Here is a 17,327-nt window from a genome sequence, read left to right as displayed (position 1 = left end):
AAATCCCTGTCCCCATCTTTTTTACCTCAGTCTCGCATATATCATAACACCGACGATCCCCATACTATCCAAATACTGTAGTCGAGACCTCAAACGTCGACAGCTTTATTTCGTCATATATTCTCTTGTATTGGAAAAAAGAAAAAAAAACATTTGAAAAAAAGCAAAAACAACGTGCGAGAAAACAGGCAAAAAAACACACGAGAAAAGAAAAGCAAAAAAAGAGAAAAACATGGTTTTCTTTGTCAGTAAAAAAAGAAAAAAAACATTCTAGGAAAAAACTTTTAGAAAGAAATGCGCCATTTCTGAAAAATGGTTTGAGAAAATCGCGCAAGGAAAAAAACATTGTTTATAAAAAACAAGCCGCTTATTAAAATAGAAACATTGTCATTGACATGATTATGCATGGAAAACATATATTATAATTTTTCACCGCTGCAATGCATGGGCATTTTTGCTAGCATCCGTCAAAAAAAACCGGGCGAAAAAACTGAGCGAAAAAACTGGGCAAAAAAAGTCCGATCAAAAAACGGAGTGAAAAAAACGTGAGAAAAAAAAATGTCCGATACAAAAAAAAAGGGAGCGAAAAACAAACAATTCTGTCCGACCCAAAAAAATAGGAACCGGGCGGAAAAAAACCAGCGAAAAAAACCTGGCTAAAAAATAGTCCGATCCAAAAAAATCGGAGTGAAAAAAAGGGAGAAAAAAATGTCTGATCCAAAAAAATACGGGACAAAAAAAAGCGGAAAAAAAACGAAACGAATCAATACAAAAAGGGCGAACAAAATTGTCCGATTCCAAAGAAAAAGGAATTATATGTGACACGGTAAAAAAAATCGACCGGGCAAAAAAAAATACGAGCGAAAAAACCGGGCGAAAAAAATTAAAAAAAGTCCGATAAAAAAACGGGGCAAAAAAACAAATCTGTCCGATCCAAAAAAAAGGCAAAAAAAGGGGGGGGAAATCGAAATGAATCCGACTTTGTCGACGCGGTAAAAAAAAGGCGAAAAGAATAAAAAACATTGTCCGATTCCAAAGAAAAAGAAATTATATGTGACGCGGTAAAAAAATCGACTGGGCGATAAAAGAAAACCGAGTGAAAAAAACCGGGCAAAAAAAGAAAAGTCCGATAAAAAAACGGGGCGAAAAAAACAAATCTGTCTGTCCGATCCAAAAAAAAGGAAAAAAAGGGGGGGAGAAAAATCGAAACGAATCCGACTCCGTCGATGCGGTAAGAAAAGGATAAAAAAATATAAAAAAAGTCTGATTACAAAGAAAAATAAATTATATGTGACGCAGTAAAAAAAAATCGAATCCTCTTATATCTAGAAAGGTCCGACACTATAATAAAGTAGTGAAAAAAACCATTCGTAAAAAAAGTGCACGAGAAAAAATAAAAGGGATAGAAAAAAGTCTAATTTCTTTTCGTCGTTTTAGTATTCCGTTTATATATCTCCTTTATCTCTAATCTAATCTAATCTACTATTTAAAAAGAGAAGTTTCTACCGTATGTTAAAAAAGAAAAATATGCGCGAGAAAATATAAACGGTTTAAAAAACGCGTGAAGAAAAAAATGCCGAAAAAAGCGCAAAAGAAAACGAAAACGTGCTAGAAAAAAAGTTCCATATTCCCAAAAAAAACACGCGAGAAAAAAATATTTCCATCGTCTCTAAAAAAGCAAAAAGAAAAGCATACGAGGAAAAAAACTGTTAGAAAAAAACTTGGTCGGATAGGCTCCATCCACTTTTTTCATATCCTACACGACTTTTGTTTGTCAACTATTCTCCTGTAGTGGAGACCCTGCACATCTTTGTAGTCAATTATCATACTATTTTTGTGAAGTATAGGGATAGCTATTATTCTTGATAACATATTATATGGAAATAATCTTAGAAAATAAACATATTTTAATTGTTATTTAGAGAAGAGTGCTCAGTGACTCTATTTTGTATAGACTTGACCATACGAGGCAGTGTAGGATTTGATTGGTTGCAAGAATGAGATTAAAAGAATATTTTAGATTATATGCATGTTGTTGTATGAATAATTCAATTATTTTAGGTAAAGCAAACATCGTAAGGTTGCCATTATTGAAATTGGGCTATTACATTTAAGATGTTCCAATTTTCTGATTTTCTGATTGTCGTCAACATGGTTATGAATGAAAAACATATATTATCATTGCGTTTTTTCACCCGTTGCAACGCACGGGTATGTTTGCTATTATTAATAGTATATGACAAAAGGAAGAAGAAATACAAAATGACAATGCCTATAGCAGGTCTTTATAATAGTCTTGAGCTCCCCAGAATCTCCCAACAGTAGCGCTCTCCCTTCTTTCACCCCTCTTCCTCTTCCTCCTCCCCTTCGGTTGTTCGCCGCCAGCAGAGGGTGGAAGAGGGATCGTACGCTATAGTTATAGAAGTAGTTATCATCTATCTACCATATAATTTATCTACCCTATAATTCACCAACTGCGTCTTACATCCTTCATACTTCATTCATTAAATCCGACGGCTCATATTCCTCTACCCGTGATCGAACGATCAAGATCAGATCCACCTCTCTTCTCCGAGTCCTCTTTAACGCGTGCGCCCGTCACGGCGACGTTTCGCGCACCCCTGCCACGCATACCTAATCTCTAACACCACGCCGCCGCCGCCGCCGCCGCCGCCCCGCGTGCCGGTCTCCTTCTGCGAGCGCCGTCGCAGCCTCCCCCTCCGTCGACGTGACCACCGACCCCGCCTCTCCATGACGCCCGCCTCGCCGATCCTCTCTCCCTCCTCCGCTCCGGCACCGATCAACGCTTCGACGGCCACCTGCGCGCCGCATCTCCGCCGCCGGATCAACGTCGCCGACGCCCGCCTCGCCGATCCTCTCTCCCTCCTCCGCTCCGCTGCCGACCTCCGCCTCGACGGCCGCCTCCGCGCCGCCACCGAGTTCATCGCCGCTCCCCTCCCATCTAGAAAAGGTAAACAAAAAAACATTTATGGCGTTTGATTGCTGGACATCACCAAATAGAAATTTCGTTCAATAGGTCTCTTCTGTGGCAGTATGATCTGTCTGAAGTATAGAATGAACATTTTCCCTGTGAAATTAGAAGTTTTTTTTGCATGTATTCCTTGACTCGGGACAAGCTGATATGATGCCAAACGTCCAAATTGATGCTCCAAACATAGTTCGATCCTTTATTTTTATGTTTATGTTGACCATTTGCTAACCCATACATTAACTATAACAGCCCAGCACTATACTGATTGTGCATTATTTCATAAGATTGCACACTTATTTCTGGACATAGTATTGCAGCTCCAACTTTTGGGACTGCAATCTTTCTATGAGAAAAATGCAGTACCACTTTATATTATAATCCCATTTATACGAAACAAGTAGTTTGGCATACATCAAAGTAGAATGGTGACATTGAATATAGTTATTTTTTTCACAGATAGCAGCCTCCGAAGTTTAGGGAATATTGTCCTGGACATCAAAATTCTTTGTTGCAAATTTACAGTGCTTAGATTACTTATAATTTATCAGAGGATTGTACAGTAGACTTTATATTAACAAAATCTACAGATGATTAAATATTCCTTGTACAAATTAACAACCACATCCACCGTAAAACAGATTGTGAAATTTACTTATAGGAGAAACCTATGGGATGTGCTCCTGACAATCTGCTCATGGGAAAGAAATTTATAGTGCATTGTATTTTGAGAAAGATGGCTTCTGTACTCAGCTCACTAAATCCTATTGTTTAGTTGAACTCTCCGATACTTAAGTTAATGTGTTGAATCTATGCTTGACTGCTAAGTATATACTTTTAGTATCGCCTGATGTCATATGTGATGCTTTTGAGGGATCCTACTGTACACCTTGAGATAATTTACTCTTAACCTGATGCACTCATATGTGATCAATAGTTACAATAATTCCTGTTATAACTGGGCTAGCATTCATTTATAGTTACAATAATTCCTGTTATCAATTCTCCAGTGGTATATTTGCTGAATATATATGAAACTTGACACAAATCCCACATCTTAATAGCTCAAAATATATGTAATATTACTCAAATAAACTTTTCCTGAAGTTTTCTATTGTGCTTTATGTATTATATTTTCAGATATTCACAACCTATTTTATATTGTTGATTACTGATAATATGGGAAGCATTGGTAAGATGTACAGGAATGATGATTATAGATATATGGTACAGCAAATTTGTCTATCACCAATACCATGCAATTTAATGATTTTGTGCAGTCCTTGATTAATGACATCTTGAAGTACATGTACAGTTAGGACAATGTCAGATTAAAATCCAAATCCATGCTTACAGTTACTTCACATCTGAAGTAAGATAAATTATCCTAGGAATTAAATTCAAGATTTTATTGGTATTTTGGTTCTTAGGATTAGGATTTTTGCATGAAAAGAGTACTACTAGGTTGTGGCTAGGTCAAGGCTCTCCTTGAAACAGCCTTTTACATGGACACTGCATGTAAGGTCCAGTGAGTTTTTTCATTTCAGACGTGTGCAACTCTCTGTTCTTTACTCCTTGCCCAAATAAATTCTGATTTAAAATTCAGAATTTTGAATTTGATTTTTTTTCTTTTTTTTGGTCATTTTTGCATACTGCACGTGGAATGGATATCCTGCTTAATGAATACTATCATGCTGCAGTTTTCCCTTTTGTTTTGGTGAATTTAGTACTATGCAGATCAGTTCGTGCTACTTTTGTTTGCAGTTAGTGGAACTGAGTTTGGTTCTTCCTATTCAGATACATTGTTTCCTGCATGATCAATGACTCAAATCTCAATGAAGATAGGCATATTGCTATTCCAGGTTGGTTATCTGAATGTGTGCAGGTTTGCAATTTGCATATCATTGGATGTATATGGTTGATAACTTGATATGGGAGTAATTGGGAAATCTGTGATAAGGTATGAATCTTCCCTTTTGATGCATTTCTACAGCACTATTGAAGTACCACAGAGATTTTTTGGCCATATTTATTTATAACCATGCAAGGAATAATAACTCTTCCTGATTAGGGCTAATTTTTTGTACAAAATCTATGAGTAAATGAATTGTTCTAATTTGAAACAGAGCCCTCTGGTTTAGTAGAGCTTGATCAGTGAGTTAAAAAAATTGTAGAATACGTGAGTACTGAACATGTTATAATTTGAAGCACACTCCTCTGATTGAAAACTTTGAGTAGAAGAGTTGTTCTGACCTAAAACGGAGTCCTAACATGATATCAGTGAGAGTTACAAATTGTTTGTAATATCTGTGAGTACGAGGATCGTTCTAATTTGGAACTCAACTCCTCTGATGACAACTTTAATCAGGCAGTGTGAATTATGCATTTCTTGTTCTCATGAACAATATTTGTTTGAAAAGTGAAAGATCAGAGGTATGTTTTGCCACGGTGGATGAACAGAAAGCCCGGTGAGGATGGCAAACATGGAATGAAGAGGGTATGATGTATGCTGTGGCCAGAAGAAGTTGCTCCTATGATGGAAATTGTGAACAAGACAGGCCCTCGAATCCTTTTTTTTTCCCTGATGAATTTGTAATTTGGATATGCTGCTGGAATCGGTTGAAATCTATTTGTAACTCCACTTTCTCATTTCCCCATCATATATGTATGCATTGCTGAAAGTGATGTGAAGAGGGGAATAGATAGCGTGTAGCCTAACAGACTATGGATCATTGGATTGCATCTATGTTTCTGATGGTCTTGCGGGTTTGGGACTTTGAGCTTGAGAATGTATTTCTATTTTTGGATTTGTCTTTCTGTCACCTTGTTGGATGGATATTGCGGTTTTTTTAACTTTTACCTTACTCATTTTATTTATGAATGAAAATGTAAGTTTAATAATTTATTATTTATTCAAATGCTATGGGATAAAATCCTTATTTGCCTCTAAAGGTTGACATTTACCGAATGTTACCGTAGCGTTAGCACGGGTAAGTTACTAGTTGCTTTAGTCGGGTTCTCTTGTTTGTCTGTGCTTTTCCAGTTGCTTTTGCTCTTGTGGTTCTTGAGCTGGTCATCGGTATTGTCATCGTGGATTTCGTTGTGGGATTTGATCTCGTAGGCGAGTTGCTACGTCGACAACATCCTTCCTGCTAGTTGGGGTGCCTCCAGATCTGCATGAGGAGAGATTGCGCTGGTCTACACCAACATCTTTGGCGAGCTCGTTCCAAGGGTGGAGGCCTTCTTCATCTTAGGCAAAAATTCTTCATGAGGTGGCTAATGGTGTCGAATCAAACCGAGTTGACCTCAACCTCCTATGCATGGATGCCCCTTTTGGGTATGGTCTTCAGGTTCTTATGAAGTTTCCTTACTTCTTCACATATTTTGCCGGTGCTATGGATCTAGGTTTGATTTTTGGAACTGTTGTTGCGTATTTCTTTGGCATATGCTTCGGTGGAAATCTTCTGTGGTATGGTTGAAATTTTGATTTCTAAGCTATCGCTTGAACCCCAGATGTGTGAGGCTCCTTTTGAGACTATGCAGTGGATCAATCATATGCAGCTCACCTTGTTTCAAGTTTTGCCGGAATAAAACTTGAAGTTGACGTTGCAAGCAGTTGAAGAAGAAGGACGCGATTGCTTTTTTCAATTCTTTCTAAGTCCTTCTCTGCAAAATGTAGCTTAAAAGTGTAATTAGTCCATTGTTAAGGGGCTTCTTTACAAAACTGGATGTATCCATGTCTAGATCTTTGCTCGATGCATTGCAACCACTCATATACTCCAACTTAGCTACATCAATAAATGCATGAGTTTTCTGTTTAACTTAGCTACATCAATAAATGCATGAGTTTTCAAAACAGAAATACTACAGGACCGGTTACCGTCGGGACGGGATAACTGAAAATATATATAGTGCCATACAAACTACAGTACCCCCTCCACTCTCTCTCTCTCTTATCTAGTCCACATATTCAATCTTATCCTCTTCTTAATTTATCTCTTCCCCTTCCCCTCCACTCCCTCCTCTCTCTCTCTCTCTGACTACCACCCCCATGAACACGGAGGCGACGGCAGTGGCTGACCGTGTGGGTGGTGCGTCTGGCGCGACCATCGCCTGTGGTGCGTTGGGCGTGGAAGGAGCTACCGTCATCGTCCCCGCTGGTGGTGGTGTGGTGGTGGCATGGGTGGAGTAGAGGAGGAGAGTGTCAAGTAGTTTGTGGGACACGTGCCCAAGCAAATAATGGACATGGAGCTGCTCATCATGTTCCAGGAGGTGGTCATCATCGACGAGGTCACCGTCATCAAGGACAAGGCCTCTCGAGGTGTGGATCCGTACACCCATATCTGGGCTCACGACCCCAAGCTCCTGTGTAGGTTTGCTCTTGGGGTTCAATTTGGGGTGTTCTACATGTTGTATGGGTGTTTCTTGCGATAATACTTTAGTGGTATCATAATGCTTTGGTACCTATAGATATCAGACCTGGTACCTATAATTATGAACCTGGTACCCAGGTAACATGTTAGTATCGTACTTGGTACCACGTATTTATACGGTGACATTAGTATTGACATGGTACATACATGGTATCAGGCCTGATACTCAGATATTACATGGTACTAGATACATATATAGTAACATCAACAATGATGTCAATGACTTAAAGTATCCCGTCCGAACGACATACCGTTCTCTAGCAGCCATATTACGTATAATGCTTATAGTAGATTACTCTATGAGATCACCCCTTCTCTGTAGATGGCCATAAGGCTTGAGGCCCGACAGCATAGCCCACGGCACGACAGGACTGGTGTCGGGCCCGTGCTGGCCTGACCTAACAATGGGGCTGTGCTTGGGCCGATGCTTTGGCGTGGTGGGCCGGCTCAGCACGGCACAATCCAATGAGCAGGGAAGAAAAATGAGTGAGGGGCCTCAAATAGACTTAATTCGACCATATAAGGCACGTCCAAAATAGACTTATTTCAGCCATATAATATAAGATATGGCCTAAAGAGATGGGAGGGGAAATAGACTGATTCCATGAAAAAGCACAATAGGCTGTGCCTTTGGACTGGCCGACACGACCCAAATCTTATTGGAACGTGCCTAGGTCACTGGCACAACCCATGGGCTGGCCCGGCTTGACATGTATGTCGGGTCATGCTAACCGAACTAATCTCGGCCCGGGCCCAGTCATGCCCACGCCGTGCTGGGCCGAGCGGCCCATTTGGGCATCTATACTCTTCTTGTGGGAATGGTTAGAGCAAGTTTAATAGTATAGCCAACTACTAGCTAATTCATATAGCTAATTCATATAATAGTTAACTATAATAAGTATGTAGTACATCATTAATAATTAATAATTAATAAGTGATGACAAGATAGAGAGAAGGTGTGGGTGTATGACAGGGCAATGGGCCCTCCTCTCGTCCCTCTCTCCCTTGGTGAGTAGTAACTACTACGGACAAGCCTGCTAATGGGTTAAAATCCAGGCTACATCCACCCCAATCCACCTCCTCTGCAACCACTCCACCAAACCAGTCCGCTCCACTTTCTCATCTCTAACATCCAAATCAATCCAGCCCGCAGGATGTTTGAAACCAACCCAACCCAAACCATTGCAGCTAAGTGGATTGAATCCATTTCAAACCCATGGACTGAGACCACATGAAACCGCCGCCGCCGCCGGCGGAGACAACAGCTTGGAACATTGATGCAAACCCAACGAACGCATGCAACGGTAGTAGCTTGTCGTCGTGCTCGATCCGTGGCTGCGCGCCTCCGCCATGTCCAGAGACTGCGTGATGAGTGAGCAGCTGGCCTGTTCGACGCACAAGACAATGGCCGCCCGCCGCCGTGCTCGCATCCATGGCCGACGCGCACAACAACGGCGGGACGGAGCTACTTCACGACACGGAGGTGCGCGGTGAGCTTCTTCTCCCGCCGGCCAGGAATAGTAGCCGATGAACCTGACCTCCATTGTCGCCAAGCTGAGTTCGAAGAGGCAGCCATGGACCCATGGTACATCCGGAAGAGCATCGCGCCGCTCCTCTTGGCGAAGCACTCCAGCCGGACCTCCTCGTCCGCCGTCAATGGCGGCAGTATCTCCTTCGGCGCCGCCGACTCCACCACCCTTGCCAGGTCCACCGCGGCGCGGCGCATCCACCTCACCACGCCGTCATGCTTCGACAACAACGACGACAGCGGCCACCTCGCCGTGCTGTCGTCCTTCGACAACAACGATCGATATCTCGTGGCGCCTCGCCACGGCCAGGCTAAGCGTCCCGTCCGGCGATGACACGAGAAGCATCTCGACGCTCGTCTTGGCGACGCGTCCGAGGTTCGAGGGATGAGGGAGTTTGATCTGCGCCGGCGGCGACGACCCGTCGAGGCGGAGTGCGAGGACATAGCAGCCGAGCTCCGCGGCGTTCGAGCGCACAGCCAGCAGCGTAGCGTCGTCCCTATCTCCATGGATCGAATCCACTATAGCATCCATGGATTTAATCCAAGTTGGACTCGAAATTTTATACCCAAAACGAAACCAACCCAAACCGTTCTCACGTGTAGTCCAAACCGCCCCAACCCATCAGTCTCGTCAAACCATTTCCATCCAATCAAAGCCAGCCCAAACTTGAAACCAATCCATTTTACCCACTTCAACCCAACCCATTAGCAGGCTTAACTACGGAGCTCGCTTGCGAGATCCATAGTACTAGTACTACTAGTCGTCGTCGTCGGTCGTCTTCGTCTCCCTCTCTTCCAGTTCCACCCAAATCGCCATGGCTCGCTCCTCCTCCCAGTCCCAGTCCTCCGTCGGCGCCTCCGCCGGGGCCGCCCGCCCGGCCACCGTTGGCCCCCGCGGCACGGCCGCTGCGGCCGCCGGCATGCGCCGCCGCCGCGCCTCCACCGCCGGCGGCTCCGGGGGCTTCTCCGGTGGCGGCGGGAGCAACATGCTGCGATTCTACACCGACGAGGCGCCCGGCCTCCGCCTCTCGCCCACCATGGTGCTCGTCATGTCCCTCTGCTTCATAGGCTTCGTCACCGCCCTCCACGTCTTCGGCAAGCTCTACCGCTCCCGCACCGCCGCCTCCGCCTCCGCCTGATCCATCCCCCTTTCTCTTGTTCCCCTACTTTCTCTCTCATCAGATCAGATCGGATCGGATCCGACATGTTTTTTTTGTGTATGAAGATAGACAAACCTAAGCTCTCGTTGCCTTAATGGAGTAGTAGCTTTTATTGAGGGATGAATTTGCTTGCTAGATCTGCCAACCAATTATACCCTAGTTCAAGTTTACTCTTGTTTCTTCTTACTACCTTGTTTCAAACGAACAATTGTGGCTAATTAATCACTCCTACTTGGGCTTGCAAAATGTGCCTCTTGGGGATTCTGATTGCTACAGTGTTACTACATCTTTTGTTCTTCAGATGCTTCTCAATTCTACTCTTGCTACCTCATCTATTGCTACTAGTACATTACTGCATCTGTATGCTAAATTGCATTATTTAATTGGGTCTTGCTGTCTACTTTTTAGCTTCATATTAATTCTAGCTCAGGCTTTGCTCCAGTACTACTAGCGATTGTTTACCTCTTTTTTAAATGGGTTTTGTGATGATTTACAACTTGTAGCTAGGCTGGTGCTCTTTCATCTAGTAACTGCATCCTCGATAATATCATGGTTTAAAACTACACGTTAAAACCAAGCTGACTAGGTATTCCTCCTCACATGACTTAAACCTGAGGTAATAAGGATTTGTGCTCCACGTATTTTTGGTTGACCATTCACAATGCTTTGTTTAGGACCTATTCTTAGCTTAATCTGTGATGCAATAATTGTCTGCACTGTTTTGCCTTAGAATAATAGTTGATCTACAAGCATCATGGTAACTGATTGCTGCCTGAGTATTCACATGTTCTGTTATCTATCTTAAGGCATGCTTGGATAGAGTTCTTTTCCATTAATCCTTATGGTTTCAGTCAAATTTTTAACTGATTTCTGAAGCAATTAGCAACCTTCTCTAGTGCAACTTTATGATGCCCTTACTCTCTCTTCTTACCCTCTTTTAAACAAGTGTTGCTAATTAGTTACTTGGGCTTGCAAAATCTGCCTCTTTGGGATGGACTGCTGGTGTTGCTATATTTTTCTTCTTGAGGATGCTTCTCAATCCTACCACTACTTTCATTGATGCATCTTGCTAGCTCATCTATTCTTACTAGTACATTTATTACTTACTGCATCTGTATGCTACTAGTTTGCATCATTTAATTGAGTAGTTGAGTGCCCCTGTCTGCTGATTGGCTTCATAATAATTCTAGCTCAGGCTTTGTTCTTGTACTAGAGTTCTTCCTCTATGTGCGGTTATGTAATCTATATCTTGCAGTTTACTTCTTTTCACTTGCTGATTTAGAAATTGTAGCTATTTTGGCGCTCTTTCATGTAATAACTGCATGCTGATCATATCAGCATGTATGTGGTCTAATTACAAGTTAAAACCAAGCAGACCAGGTATTCATTGTCACATGACCGTAAACCTGAGCTAATAGCTTATATGAATGAATCTTTTCGAGGATGTTGCTGAAGGATTTGTGCTCCATATATTTTTTTGGTTGAGCATTCAGGATGTTTTGCTTAGGAGCTATTAGTAGCTAGTCTGAATGAATATTTTTGGGGATGTTGCTGAATGATTTGTGCTCCACATAACTTTGGTTAAGCAATCACAATGTTTTGCATAGGAACTGTTAATTAGTAGCTAATCTGTGATGCAATAATTATATGCTCCATATTTTTTTGCCTTGGAGTTCTAGTTGACCTACAAGCATCATGGTATTTTAATTGCTGCCTGTTATTCACACGTGCTGTTTATCTTAAGGCATGTTTGGATAGAGTTCTTTTCCACTAATTCTTACGTTTTCATTTAAAATTGAACTGAATCGTGAAGTGATTCACCATCCTAATGCCCCCCTAGGCCACGATAGTACTGTGAGCGAAGTTGCTTGCTCAAACTGTAGTGACCTGCCTACTGATCTATGATGCTTAGCATGTTTTGTTAAATTTGTACAAACTTTTGTTGGTATCAGCTCAAGTTACAACTGGGTGCTCTTCCAGGTTATGTCAACTGTCAAGACCCTGTAGTGTGCTTAATCTGGGTTATGTGGTTTATTAGTATCAAGGATAAGAAGTTCTTGACTTGGTGTCCCATGCTCTATTTTTTTGGGGAAAAAACAGGTACTTCAAGATGAAGGCTTTTCTCAAGATTGATATTTGATGATAACAGGGGGGGCATGCCCCTCCCAGATGCTTGGAAGTTATCCACTCATTTTGAATCTCGCTGGTTGCACTGGTTGCATCCATCTGTTAGTTGGCAACTTTGTATTGATGAACTAGAACTGGTTTCTTCTTGATTGGGATTAGCTGCAGTAGTAGAATTTTACATTTATGTAGTGATTCCATTGCTTGAACTGATTTATGAAGCAATCTTCCATTGAAATATGGCAGATTGAAATGTTTTCTTTTTAAAAAAATTTGATTGTTGACATTAGGTTCAATCACAATGGTACTGTGAGCAAAGTGGCTTACTCAAATTGCGGTGACTTGCCTACTGCTCTGAGGCTTGGATTGTTTTGTTGTTCAATATATGTTCTTGTTATCAGCTCAAAGTTACTGGGAGCTCTTCCCGGTTATATAACTGTCAAGAACCTGTAGGTCGCACAATCTGGATTACGCGGTTGATTAGTATCACAATGGATGAGAGGTTATGGGCTTATGGTTTCATGTGTTCTGTGTTCTGTTATGGGGGAAAAAAGAGATGCTTCAAAATGAAGGTTTGATATATTTAACTGTAACAAAGGTGGCACGTCGCAGATGCTGAAGGATTTGTGCTCCACGTATTTAGGTTGAGCATTCGTTATTTTTTTTATATACACACGAGCTATTAGTAGCTAATCTGTGTTGCAATAATTATCCGCACTGAATTTTTTTTGCCTTGAATAATAGTTGATCTACAAGCACCATGGTATCTAATTGCCGCCTAAGTTATTCACATCTTGTGTTATCTATCTCAAGGCATGTTTGGATAGAGTTCTTCTCCACTAATTCTTATGGTTGCATTCAAATTTGAGCTGATTTGCGAAGCAATATACCCTAGTTCAAGTTTATGGTGCCCTTATTGTTTCTTCTTACCTTTCAAACAATTGTGGCCAATTAATTACTTGGGCTTGCAAAATGCGCCTCTTTGGGATGGATGGCTAGTGTTACTGCGTTTCTCCTTGAGGATGCTTCTCAATTCTACCACTACTTTCATTGATGCATCTTACTAGCTTTTCTATTCCTACTATTACATTTATTAATGCTGATTGGCTTCATAATAATGCTACAATTTATTACTGCTGATTGGCTTCATAATAATGCTACCTCAGGCTTTGCTCTTATACTAGAGTTCTTCCTCTATGTACGATTGTATAATGATCTATATGTTGCAGTTTACTTCTTTTCACCTGTTCATGTGATGATTTAGAAATCGTAGCCAGTCTGGTGCTCTTTCATCTAATAACTGCATTCTCATTGTATCGACATATATATGGCCTAGTTACATGTATCAACATATATACAGCAGACCAGGCATTCCTTCTCACATGACCATAAACCTGAGCTAATAGCTTGAACGAATGAATCTTCTAGGGGGATGTTGCTGAAGGATTTGTGCTCCACGTATTTCTGGTTAAGCGACGACCCCAATGTTTGCATAGGAACTATTACTAGCAAATCTGTGATGCAATAATTGCCCGCACTGTAGTTTTGCCTTGGAATAATAGCTACCCTACAAGCATCATGGTATTTTAATTCCTGCCTGAGTTATTCACATGTGCTAGTACTTATCTTAAGGCATGTTTGGGTAGAGTTCTTTTGCACTAATTCCTTTTGTTCAATTCAAATTTGAACTGATCCAAATGCCCCGCCATTCCATGATTGTATTGTAGTGCGGCTTGCCTACTGGTCTATGATGCTTGGCTTGTTTTGTTGAATTTGTACAATCTGGCTTGTGTTAAATGTGCACAGTCTGTTCTTGGTATCAGCTCAAAGTTACAACTGTCAAGAGCATGTGGATGGAGGCTAACTTTGCCATAACTCTATTTGCCATAATTGTGGCAAGCCACACAAAGTGTGGCCAACAAATTGTTGGCCACAACTATGGCAAACTTTGACACGCAACCAAACACTAGCATAAGAATTTGTGGTAAGCCTAAGGTTTGGTGTGTCAAATTGAGGCCATCAACCAAACAGCCCTGTAGTTTGCGCAATCAGGATTATATGGTTTATTAGTATCAAGGATAAGAAGAAGTTATGGACAAATAATGGTACTTCGAGATGAAGTCTTGATATAATATCAAGGTCGATATTTGGTGATAACAACAGTGGATACCCCCTCCCAGATGCTCGGAAATTATCTGCTCATTTTGCATCTTGATGATTGTATCCATCTGTTAGTTGGCAACTTGGCATTAATAAAGTAGAACATATTGCCGGCTTGCCGCTTCTTGGTTAGGATTACTTCCATCTCTTCAAACCCCCCCCCCCCCCCCCCTCCCGCGCCCCGCGCGAAGTCGATATCTTGGCCAAATTTTTTTGGTTTTTCTCAACTTTTTATGAATTTAGTCAAAATTTCAGAAAATTCCGGTTCATAAAATGGTGAAATTCTACTGAAATGGCCGAAATTGAAATTGAAAACCCTGCCCGCAATAGGGGCTCTATTTGAATGAGGTGGTTTGGATTTTAATTAACTCCGAAAATAATTCGTATACTGGCTGTTTTTAGTATATAACACTTTCTTTCATATATTAAGTTCAATCGCAATGGTAGTGTAGTATCTAATTGAATGAGGGTTGGCGTGTGTTTGCTGAATCTGTTCAAGCTGTTCTTGTTATCAGCTCGAAGTGAGTGATTGGGATCTCTCTTCCAGGTTATGTAACTATCAAGAAGATGTAGTTTACGCAATCAGGATACTTGATTAGTATAACCATGGATGAGAAGTCCCCCCTATTTCCATGGACGGAAACCAGATAGTTGTTAATTAGAGATAGAGAAAGCAAAAAAGGAGCACAGCACAGCTCTCTGGATTACATCATTTCCCAGCTTGGGGAGCACAAAAGAAGAGTAGCTGCTGCTAGCAAAACGCTGCAGTGAAGAGTGAAGATAGCAGAAATTGGAAGGATCAATCCAGACGATCGAGACTGAAGCATATCCATGGACTAAAGGTAAAGGGCTTGTTGATGCAGATGCTGATGTGGCTGCAGCAGCCGCAGCTGCCGTAGCCGCTGCTGCAGCAACCGCCGCCTCAGTTGCTGCTTCTTCTGACGCGGCGTGAGCGGCGGGAACGGCGGCTGTGGGTGTTGCTGCAGCTGGCGCCTGATGAGCGGAAGAACATAGTGAGGGTTGTACTTCAACACCCACAGGCCATAGTCCACTACCTGGCCTGGAGCTGCTGCTGGAGCCTCGCCGCCGCCATGTTGATGTTGATGGTCAGCAGCAGCTACGCGTCGATTGCTCTCAACACCCCAATCATGAATCAGCCCATCGAGATGAGTAATGTCTTGACGTTCACCATTGTTTGCATGGATATTCTCGATCACCTCCCTCTGCATCTGCATGAATCGCTGCGTCTCGGACAGCATAAGGCCGCAAACCATCAGTACTCTCCTCCTCTGTTGACTTTGAAGCCTAGCATTTGCAGAAGTGAACTCACGCAGGCAAAAGTAGATGTCACTTAAGCAGCCAGTGCCGACTTGGTAGTTTGTACTGCATGCATGCATACATACATACATAAATACAGTCAGATACAGGTATAGCACATATATATATATATACTTATGTAAGTAGTGTAGTACTCCAAATTAGTTACAGTACTGGACTAGATCGATCATCAATTAACATAAGAAGCAGAAGCAGCAGCAGTATGCATGAGTCAAAATTAATTAATAAAGGAATGAAGTACGTACGCATTAATGTAGCCGTAACCATAGTTGATTTGGTGGGAGTTGAGGAAGGATGGTATGATAGGCTCTGCTTGCTTGAAATGGAACCAACCGTTTGCGCTGTCTGGGTTAACACCCGGAGCAAGCGGTCGGAAGGCCACGAAATACAAATCTGTCTCGCGGAAGAGGAGCTGCACGTACATACTAGTAGGATCTTGTGGATTCTCCAATTCAACGATGTGGAAGGTCTGCCTATCCTCGGGACGACCAAATTCGCCGGCCGGGATTGCAAGCTTGAGGTCAGGTGGGGTGACGGGCATGCCGTCGACGGTAGTGGAGCAGATGTCCAGCATGCTCCCCTGCCTCTTCTTCATCAATCCTAGGAACTCTTCCCTGCCCGCGTCGATTGAGATCCTATAGCGATGCTTGTTAATATCCTGCATCCCATGATCGATCGATCGATCACCATTAATAAATAATTCGGAATTAATTGCATGCTAAAACAAAACAATCAATGCATCAGCGGACTTACATTACTCCAATTCCCAACCAAGGTAATCGAAAACTGTAAAATTTTACTACATACAAGACGTGGTGTGCTCAATCAATCTAATAGATGGAGTATATGCTCTTGGCAAAGCCAGCAAAACAAACCACACAAATTAAAGATCGATCGATCCTTGTGACCATATATATCATCAAGCTAAGCTAGGTGTGCTCCTTGGGCCCTGGCCTTGGTCTGTCTCATCCAACCAGCCCACCAACTAACCTGATTGAAAGGAAACAATCGGCCCAATACAAAGCAAGCTCGCTCTCTCTCTCTCTCTCTCTCTCGCCTTGGAGTGGAGTACCTCCAACATGACCGTACGTCCATGGCGGATTCTCAAGTGGATCCCAAACATGCATACGGAATTAAAGATTGCTCTTTTTCTTTTCAAATCCAAAAACGAGAATACCCATGCAATGCAATATTGTGGCTAGACCAACTGATAAATATCTCAACACAAAGATCCCTCCCTAGCGCGGTGCGGGTGTATATATAAAGAGGCGAAAAAGGTTGTCAAAACCATAGATCCTGGCTATGCCGGACGTAAAAGTTGGATCTTTGGCAAAATCGAAGCATGGGCGCCAGCAGAAACACGAACAGGTACGGGAGGAGGAAGAAGAAAACCCTTGAAACGAGGAGGAGGGGGAGGAGAAGATGAAGAAAAAGATGGAGTCGAGAACCCTTACACCCATGCTCCGCTGCAGGTGCAACCGCACCCGTTGCTCTGCCATCCTCCGCGCCACCGCCAGCGCCTCCTGCTGGTCCGCCATGGCCTCGCGATCGATCGGAGAAGGAGATGGAACTGATGAACGCCGAGAGAGAGAGAG

At 42.4% G+C, this 17,327-nt stretch overlaps 2 protein-coding genes and 1 long non-coding RNA gene across 4 annotated transcripts; 2 read left to right on the top strand and 1 right to left on the bottom strand.

Annotated features, from left to right (window-relative positions):
• The first annotated feature begins 2,624 nt into the window (after nt 1–2,624).
• Nucleotides 2,625–5,798, top strand: LOC127756437 (uncharacterized). 2 transcript variants are annotated; one of them, XR_008013212.1, is made up of 2 exons: nt 2,625–2,971; nt 4,852–5,798. It is a non-coding gene; the product is annotated as an uncharacterized LOC127756437 (long non-coding RNA). The 2 variants fall into 2 exon arrangements; XR_008013211.1 differs by having other exon boundaries at nt 4,787–5,798.
• A 3,827-nt stretch (nt 5,799–9,625) lies between these two features.
• Nucleotides 9,626–10,410, top strand: LOC127756644 (protein transport protein Sec61 subunit beta-like). The gene has a single exon (XM_052282000.1). The coding sequence runs from the start codon at nt 9,766–9,768 to the stop codon at nt 10,087–10,089; it is 324 nt and encodes a 107-aa protein (XP_052137960.1). The 5' UTR covers nt 9,626–9,765; the 3' UTR covers nt 10,090–10,410.
• A 4,721-nt stretch (nt 10,411–15,131) lies between these two features.
• On the bottom strand, nt 15,132–16,384 carry LOC127758238 (uncharacterized). Its single transcript, XM_052283866.1, has 2 exons — nt 15,978–16,384; nt 15,132–15,777 (listed from the first exon to the last, which is right to left on the bottom strand). The coding sequence occupies exons 1-2, from the start codon at nt 16,325–16,327 to the stop codon at nt 15,231–15,233; spliced, it is 897 nt and encodes a 298-aa protein (XP_052139826.1). The 5' UTR covers nt 16,328–16,384; the 3' UTR covers nt 15,132–15,230.
• Nucleotides 16,385–17,327: the final 943 nt, after the last annotated feature.

The sequence above is a fragment of the Oryza glaberrima genome, chromosome 12, assembly GCF_000147395.1.
Source record: "Oryza glaberrima chromosome 12, OglaRS2, whole genome shotgun sequence".
Classification (NCBI taxonomy): Eukaryota; Viridiplantae; Streptophyta; class Magnoliopsida; order Poales; family Poaceae; genus Oryza; species Oryza glaberrima.
The sequence above is the reverse complement of the archived record's forward strand: the minus strand, read 5'-3'. Positions and strand labels throughout refer to the sequence as shown.

Coding starts and splice junctions, on each gene's coding strand:
- LOC127756644 (XM_052282000.1), top strand. CDS start 9,766: ATGGCTCGCTCCTCCTCCCAGTCCCAGTCCTCCGTCGGCGCCTCCGCC.
- LOC127758238 (XM_052283866.1), bottom strand. CDS start 16,327: ATGAAGAAGAGGCAGGGGAGCATGCTGGACATCTGCTCCACTACCGTC. Junction 15,778..15,977: donor GGTTACGGCTACATTAATGC/GTACGTACTTCA, acceptor GCATGCATGCAG/TACAAACTACCAAGTCGGCA.